The 9231-nt window shown below is 34.6% G+C and overlaps 1 protein-coding gene across 2 annotated transcripts in view; it reads right to left on the bottom strand.

Moving 5' to 3' along the window:
- Positions 1 to 1308: 1308 nt before the first annotated feature.
- The window catches only part of GALAK (galacturonic acid kinase), a 235927-nt gene continuing 228004 nt past the window's right edge, over positions 1309 to 9231 (bottom strand). For both annotated transcript variants that reach the window (XM_089813521.1, XM_089813520.1), the window contains exons 12-14: positions 2483 to 2552; positions 2198 to 2287; positions 1309 to 2011 (exon numbers count right to left, since the gene is read on the bottom strand). In XM_089813521.1, the coding sequence (XP_089669647.1) occupies positions 1767 to 2011; positions 2198 to 2287; positions 2483 to 2552 (405 nt within the window). In that variant the 3' untranslated portion in view covers positions 1309 to 1766. The remainder of the gene's footprint in view (positions 2012 to 2197; positions 2288 to 2482; positions 2553 to 9231) is intronic.

The following is a 9231-nucleotide window of genomic DNA, read 5'->3' as shown; positions in this document are numbered from 1 at the left end:
TACCAAATGAAATAAAATAAGAACTTTGCAAGAACATCCATGCTAACAAAGCTCAAATGTAACAAAGTAAACAACACATTGAAAGATGAAACAATTATTTAATTTGGAAACCCTTTATTATTGCTATCCAACAAAATAAAACACCATTGACTATATTAAGGAATATGTTCAAATACAATAAGTTTTCGCCTATGGTAATCCTTCAACTTCAACTAACTTGTGAGTCTTAAAATTTTGTGAGCTTATATTTATAAGCATAAAACTCTAAGAAAACGACCAAGTGGTTTTACAAAACAATAGAATTAAACCCATAGGCCAAAAACCACCCATGAAACAAAACACCCTATTCCAAGGAAAAAGAAAACCATGGTTACAATCCATAATTTAAAAGACAAACAAGTAGTTGCATCTCTTATGCTAAAAGACAAAGAAATTGCTATCCTTAGGGAAAAACAGACAAAACTAGGCCCTAAAATTGGCAAATCTTCAAAAGAAAGATAACCATACATTTTTTGCATTCCACCTTGGATAGTGTACCCCTGCACTAAGAAGTTTGTACTATGAAAATCATACAACAATTTCCTAACAATATTGCCCGATTAATTCTCATCAATTGTTCAACTTATGGAAAGGATGAGTAATAAGATAAATGAAAACTTGCAGTACCATCAAAACATATAAATAAAGAGATTTAAACTTTAACATACTTGGTACTCGCTTTCAATTAAGAGTGTTATCTATTATAAAAACATATTTTTATCTTTTACAGGACATTTTTTAATGAGATCTATTGCATTACATTCCTATATTATTACATTCTAATCACAAAGGCATCTAGTGTGATTAAAAGAGAAACTAAATAAAAGATAATTAATGCTTCATGTTCCAATGTTGAATTAAATGGCAACCAGCACATTTTAAGGAGTACCATGATTTTTATCTTCTACTTGTCACATTACACATGCTGCTAAGGAATACCATCTTCCTATCTTCCATTTTGGGTTGCATATAATTAAAGCCCAAACAGATTCCAACCAAAGAATTATGAACAAACTGATAAATATCAATCCAGTTCCCACATTGTATACAAGTATTGTTAAGGTTGCTATATAAGATAACGAGAAAAACATTCTCTAGAAGCAAATTGGACACATTTCTTCCACAGAACAAGTAAATTATAAATTCATTTGTGGTCTGATACTGACAAAGAATAAGATAATTTGACCATGCAGATCAATCCAGCTAAAGAATAACATAGCACTTACATGTAGAAGAAGATTTATCAGTCCATGTGCTCATTTAAAAACATGAATACGAATATTGTTCAGGTTGCTTGGATTATGAATAACACATTCTCTGGAAGTAAATTATAGATATTTCCTACGTGGAACACTAAATTTATTATTTCATTTGAACCATGATGATCGTGGCAAACAATAACAAAATCTGACCATGCCGATCAATCTAGCTAAAGAATAAGATAACCAAAGTGTAGAAGAATAAGAGTGAGCTTTGCAATTGCTGCAACAAAATTGCAACAACACTCATAGATTCATTGAATTGAATGCTTAAATAATAATGAATCTTGAATGCCATAATACAACACACTCGTACATTCATGGAATTGAATGCTTAGTGCTTACATAATAATGGATCTTTGTAAGTGCAGGCTAGCAACTGATATAAGATCTCTTTCGTAAGCGCAGGCTAGCAATTGAGCACTGAAGTTCACCAGCTGAAAACAAAGCCAAGGTTAAGACTCTATGTCATATCAGGCAAGCTCTATCTCCTGATTCACAAATCAAGACAGCACTTTCTTCTTCCAACTGTGCAGCTAAGTCTGGTTGAACCTTTTTGTATTCTTCAAAAACATATAGTGCTGCTTTCTCTGCAAGTTTGGAATCAACAAGAGCCACACAGCAACCTCGAAATCCTGCTCCGCTAAATCTTGCACCAAATACACCTGGTGCTTTCAACAAAATTTCATAAAGCTGTATCATTGGTTCACAACCTGCCTCACATTCAATTCTACAATCTCTTAGATAAAACACTTACATACCCATAGGAAGGAATACCTGTAGTAAGTCAGGTTTCATAGTTTTGTATTAAATACTTTTTAATGCATTCCTTAGTTAAAGTGTACCGCATTAATACTCAAAAACTTTTGTTTCATGAGAGAAATTGGGTTAAAGTGTACCGCATTCGTAGTTTATAATAGAACTCAATCCAGACTCTGACATCAACCTTCCGAAGTCTTCTAAATTTCCACGAGACCATGCCTTAAGTCCTAAAATAATTCCAGAATATAAATAAAAACGAGTTCTGGCAAATGATTAGTTCTATCCTGATTGTATTCATGAATATTATATTGTTTCATGGACCCCAGCTACTTATAGTTTATTCCCTAAATCATAATAAGAATTCCAACTGAATGGAACACAAGTGATTTATATTTTGACAATCACTGCAAAAAGGACCTAACCTGCAAGAACTCTGCTGTTTTCTGAGTAGTAGTGCTCTGCTCTCCGAGCTAGGTTACCTTTTAACTTCTCCTGTAAAAATGAACTTATTAATATCTCCAACAAAGTATTTCTGAGTATTGGTTTACAAAGTATTTATGAAAGCATTAATATTTGTCTTTGGACGTGTAGTGTTGTGATTTAATAGCTCTGAGTCAAAAGTGTTTCACGTGGAGCTGGAGGGTGTGTCATGCCAGCATCATTGGCCACATAAAAAAGTTATACAGGCATTAAAAAAAGAATCATGGATGTGACTTAGCAAAAAGGCTATGAACTCTGCAAATAACGTAATATGGTAAATTTGACCATTCATTGTTGTAGTGATCACACATTCCTTCAGCCATAGAACTGTACTCCTTTAAAAACAGTGCTCTATAAGTATAAACAAATGTTTTGAGAAATGAAAGCACCATAAATTTTTAGACGACCATAACAAGGCATAAAATTGTGTACTTACAATACATTGTTTTGTACAAATTATCCCTAAGAATAAATATAAAATAGATAATAACTCACACTTGCCATAACATAATCTACATTTATGCCCATTGTTAGGTATGCCTATTATTAGCAGCACATGGGAGCAATTTCAATGAGAATCAGAAGATTCATGTTATATCTTAATTAAACTGGACTTCTGGAAGACTAGAAAATGAGATTCAAAATGCTATTAACCACGTTACCTGTACTCTATACATTGAATTACTTGATGTTGGGTCCAAAGAGCAGGATGTAAATTTACATCTTAACATTCTACAGGTTTTCTATTAATGGTGCCTGTGTATTTACTAATTCTCATGGCTTCTAGAGAGGACTAAACCAAGGTATGCAAAAATAATTTGCCAAAATTGTGGCACTAGAGCAAGTATTTTTGTAGAAAACCTCTAGAAACTTGGTGAGTGGACTCTACCTTGGAAAGTGATCATAAGCTCCTGCATGTTTAGGTCTAAATCTTGATACAATTGTGTAACTCTCCTGATACAAATGTACACTTTGTTTCCATCACTTTGCCATGAAATCTTTGTACACAATTACAAGGATATTTTACTGCCAATTGAGCAGCAAAATCAGAGATCCAGATGTAGCCATAATATTCCAAAGGATAATAATGAGAGAGTGATGGCAGAGATCAGATGCAGAAATAAAAAAGGTTATTGCAATAAGAATAATATAAAGTGCAGAAGAGAAGTACAGTGCTGAGGTACTTTGAGTTTAAAAAACCTATAGATGCAAGCTGCAACATTTCAGTCAATCCTTCTAAACAAGCTGCCACACAAGTATGATATAAAGTTCGATTTTGATTTCCTAAGTTGGTGGGAGGAATTTGTTAGGAAGTAAATTTTTCTTTATGAGACTTGGAGGGGAGGGGGTAATGGGGGGCAAATAGCTTGGCAGTATGTAGAACATCCTGGAGTATAATGTGTGACTGAGTATAACTTTTTTGAAAAATGGGATTATGTCACTTGCTTAGAAGTAATCTTCATCAATCCACTGTAATATTTTACTGTAGCTGGTGATGAGCTGCTTAAACCGGCTTAGTTACAGGTACACTTTGGGTCTGGGTACAACGTAAACATGGCCAAACACACTCTTCTGATAAAGAGAGATAGTGTAATGATATTTCATAATTCAATGATTGAGTAATTGCAAATGGAGACATAGTCTCTTTATATAGAGAAACAACAAAGCAAGATTGTGAAGAAGAAATAGAAACACAAAAAGGACTAAAACAACTAACTGAGAAATTAGAAACTACCTAATGGACTAAATATTCCCAAATGACCATTAATATGACACTAGTTATTTTATTACCCTTCCTTTGTAGTCATTTTACTATCCTGACAGAAGACAAAATTTTCAGTCATTTGGCCATGAATGCAGACTCCTCTTTAGAATGATCTCCTATATGAGCATACTATTGAGACTTTCTCTGGTTAGACTTCTGATCAGCTAACTGCTTACTGTAGAGTTTTTGGCTATGACCAAGCTTCCCAAAATAGTGACACACCTTTGCCTTTATCTATGGCAATAAATGCATTGTTCTGCACTGACCATGTCACTGTTGCTACCAAATTATTGTCTCCACCTAGTTTGATGCAATAGCTTATTGCACAACTCATCAAACTTCAAGTCAGCATTAGTGGAGGTGATGTTGAGTGTCTCAACAAAGTGTTTGTAGGATCGAGGTAGACTCTTCAACATAATCACCACCATGTTCTCTTCCATCTTGCAACCAATGGCCTCCAATTGATAGTGTGCATCATTGATCTTCATATGGATGCTCCAACAAAGACATTGCCTAATACATCGTAAGGGAACACAACATAATCTTCAAAAGGAAAGATAGTCATTTATCTAACATTTCAAGGAGACCTTTCAAGTGTGTCCAAATCTGTGTCCAAATCTCTGTAGCAATCTTGGTAGATGGTTCTTCTGGAAGCATTTCTTCAGTGACTGATAACTTCAGCAACATTATCTAACATTTCAAGGAGATCTTTCAAGTGTGTCCAAATCTCTGTAGCAATCTTGGTAGATGGTTCTTCTGGAAGCAGTTCTTCAGTGACTGATAACTTCAGCAACATAATGGCTCCTCGACTACATTCATCAAACTTGTTCCAGACTTTGTGTATTATTGTGGGATGAGTACACAGGCTTAAAACAATGTAATCGAGACACTGGTACTCAAAAATCAAGAGCATCCTTTGCTTCCAAGTATTTTAGTTCCTATTGTTGAACTGTTGATTGCCCTCCAACAAGATGTTGGTCAGCAATGCCATCTCTCCCATTTTCTTAAGCACAATACAAAGGAGAAAATGTGAACTTGAAAAGAGTTCGAGCTTCAAAACCTTGTAAAACCCTTCCATGAATACTTGGTAGCTTAGTACAAATGCTGGAAAATCTGATTTTAAGTAAAAATCAAACCCTTGCTTGGAAACCCTACAAAGGGCGTAATACTCTTCAAACCCACGATTTCGTCAAAAAATCAACAGAAAAAATGCACAAATTCTTAGGTCTGAATCCCTAGGTGGTGAAAATTGCAGGAAACTCGTGATTTTTATTGAAAATTTGTGCAAAAATCAAAATATTCTAAAGGAAAACATTTGCAAAAACCCTAGTTGCAATAAAAACCACACCCAAATTCGACACAAAGAAACTCCACGTGGCATACATGAAAAAAGGGCTCAAATAACCAACTAGAGAATACAAGCTCCTTTCATGTGCAAGCAAACCCTTCTAGCTACAAACCCCCCAAAAAAGTCATGTAGGAGACAAAAACCCTTCCTGTGTGGAAACACATTTAGATCACAAAAAGAGTAGACAAAAACCCCCACGATTCAACAAAATCTAAGCTCATCCCACTAGAATTACCCATGTCTACCAAAGAAAGAAATTTGCAAACAAATTTGCATGATTTTCTAGATGACTCGACCTTCAATAAAGACTTCTAAAAATTCGTCAAAATTTCCAAGTAGTATAAGACCTCGATTTTTCTTAGAAAAATAATTTATACATTAAAAAAATATTTGAAATTTCTTTTGGAATAAATTCTAGGTAGTGAGTCCATGAATTTAAAAAAATTGTTAAAAGAACATTCCCCACTCTGATACTATGTAATGATATTTCATTATTCATGGATTGAGTGATTACAAATACAAGTATAGAGAAATAATGAAGAAATATTGTAAAAAAGAAATAGAAAAATACTAAGACAACTAAATAAACTAAGAAATTAGAGACTACTTGATAGACTAAATATTCCTAAATGACCACTAATGCAACATTAATCACTTTATTAGATAGGAGGTACTAGAAACCAATAGACAAAAAAGCTCCGATCATCCCATCTAAGGCATTGCAATCATTAAGCCTTAGAGTGGTAGAATACAAAAGTAGTGGATGGATAAGTGGGGGCGTGGCATCAAACTTAAATGGCTCCCAAACAACTTCTTCCTAGTTGAATTCTTAAAAACATGACTTATGAGTTCTATCCTAGGAAAAAGGCCTCTTATGATGGACAAAGTTGGTTTTTACACTAAGGTATGGAAGTTTAATTTCAACCCACTTTTGTAGAAAACGAACAAAACTCTTGTGTGGATTAAATCATACAATCCGCATACAACCCACTAGTGTGAAGAGGGATTAGGTCTTAGTTGGAACAAGATGGGATCCTTTATCTACACAACCAAGAACTTTATTGAAGGTGACTTTGGGGTTTACATTGGACTACGCCAAGCGATGGATATAAATGGAACAATGTGGGATGAATTGGAAATCATCAAAAAAGGGAGGGAGATGAAAAAGGAAATGGAAATTGATTTTGCACCCATGAACTGTGGAAGCTATGAAGGAAAGGTCTATTCCACATCAAAATGCAAGAAATTCTTCATGATAGACAAGGAAGGAACACTGCGAGAGGGAAACTAGAATGGTGAAGATGCAAATCAGCCAATTGTTTGGGAGACTTCCCAATGGGGGTTCGAGAGACCCGATGTGGGATGAAGTGGTGGATCCTTCATTGAAAGAAGTTGAGACTTTGGAGGCAAAGGAGGCAGGGCAAGAAATCTATCCAGTAAATGCCACAGTAGAACAGATTATGAATCACAAGGCAAGTGACAATACAACTATATATATATATATATATATATATATATATATAGAAGGTGAGTTATTTGACATGACAAATGTGCAAAGATTTGGACAAGCAAATCCTCCACAAGACTTGAGCTTGGTGATTTAGCAAGACACATTATGTTTACCATTTTGGGTAACAGGTTCAACACATACATAATATATAGCAAAAAAGTAATATAATGCAACACAACACATAAGTAAACCTCCCTCAAACATAAGTGCGTTGCTGTCACATCCACTAACCTCCATAACAAATAAAACAAAAAAAGAAACACCTCCAACTCACAAGGAAAATAAAATTGTGCACCACAATGTTGCCAATATGCACAAAGAAGAGCTTCCTCATGCAAATCAAACTAAAAAATTTGAAACTTTTGCACAGCTTCAAGTTGAGTAACAAGCTGATCCTTAACTTGGCAAATATGCTAATGCTCAACATCATTTTTACTTGTGTGCTGGACTCACATAAAGTATCCAACATAGATAAAGAACAATCATCCACAACAGTAGAAGCATGACCTTCAAAATGAAATGCATCATAAATAGTAGTATCCTTATCAAATCCTTGGATAACAGTTGGCTAGCATACCTCACTTTCATATGTGTTGAGGCAATATTCAATATCTGAATCATGAGCATGACTCAAGAAGTAATCCAAATCATCAAGACAAAAATCATAGTCACGACACTCTCAAGAAAAGAATCAAGTTCTTCAAGTTGTCTTTACATTTCAAACTCAATTTGGATATCTCTTTTCTCATACATGCTATTGAAAAGAGACCTATGACACATGTTCTTCCACAATTGTTGTACTGTAATTTTTCAGCGACACGATTGAAGAACAAATTGTACGAGGAAAACAAGTCTCGTGCCAAATAATTAAGCTCTCACACATCTCCGCAGGATCACTATCTAGTAATCATCAAGGGAAAGGTCTTCAAATTGCATATCATTCAATGCAACAAAACTAGTCTCAACAATCTTATCACCAAGTTCAACCATGTCTATGTCATTCTCATGCAAAGCCAATGTCAAAATCAGGACCAAAGAAGGTAACCCATGGAACAAGAAACTAGTTGCAAAAGCTAAACACACAAATATTTTGAATAGCCGTAGGAGTCGAAAGACCAAAATAGGGGCTTGACCATGTAGGCAAGCTCCTAAGTAGTCTAGACTCTAATCCACTTTTCTTGCCGACATAAGACTCATTTAAACCATCTTAAATACTTCAACATGAATCTCCCTTAAATCACCTGTTGGTTTGCATCCTCTCTCCCTCTTCTTGGTTATTTAAATTATTTACTTAATTTCAATTTTATTTTCTTTTGCAATCTAGTGTGCTTTTTTCTAATTTATGTTTTACAGGTTTCAGTTGCTGTACTTTGATATTTTCTTTGTACAAAGGAGCGATTCATTCTTGCAAAGATACTTAGGTGGTTGTGGTGGTGCTCTAGTGTCAGAATTGGTCACTGCTCCCGTCAACAATTTCCAGTCTGTATTTAGAATCTTCAACATAATCTGGTTCCTCTGCATCTTCTTCCCGTCAGTCTTTTAAACTCATCATATCAAGTAACTAGTTCCTGTAGCATTTTCATTAATCATTAGCAAATAGCTTATGCTAAGTTAATGAAGACAGTTCATATAGATGCATTTGATAACTCCATTGGAAAGAATTACGGAAATCACCTTAATTGGCTTTATCTTTTGTAAATGGTTTCCTTGTTTCTATTGTTGTCTTGTATAAACATTACTAGTTTCTTTTCAACAAGTTATTTAAAGTATATGTTAGTAGACTATAAAATCTACATGCATTAAGTAGAACAGTTTAGATTTCCTACATCTTCACTAACTCACTGACAGAGAAACAGTTTAGATTTCCTACATCTTCACTAACTCCCTGACAGAGAACTTTAGTGGGCTGGCTAGTGTATGGAAACTGTATAAAACTTTGAAGTAGAAAACAAGGTTACAAGGGTGTTGTTACCATTTCTTGCAATATGAGGCCATAGCTTAATGAACATAGTATAAGGAGGACACATTTGATAAGTCAATTCAAAAGATTAAGGAAAACTAAGATTAG

The sequence above is a fragment of the Cupressus sempervirens genome, chromosome 2 (genome assembly GCF_028749045.1).
Source record: "Cupressus sempervirens isolate cs-2001-9-10 chromosome 2, ASM2874904v1, whole genome shotgun sequence".
NCBI lineage: Eukaryota > Viridiplantae > Streptophyta > Pinopsida > Cupressales > Cupressaceae > Cupressus > Cupressus sempervirens.
This window is presented reverse-complemented; position numbering and strand designations above follow the sequence as displayed.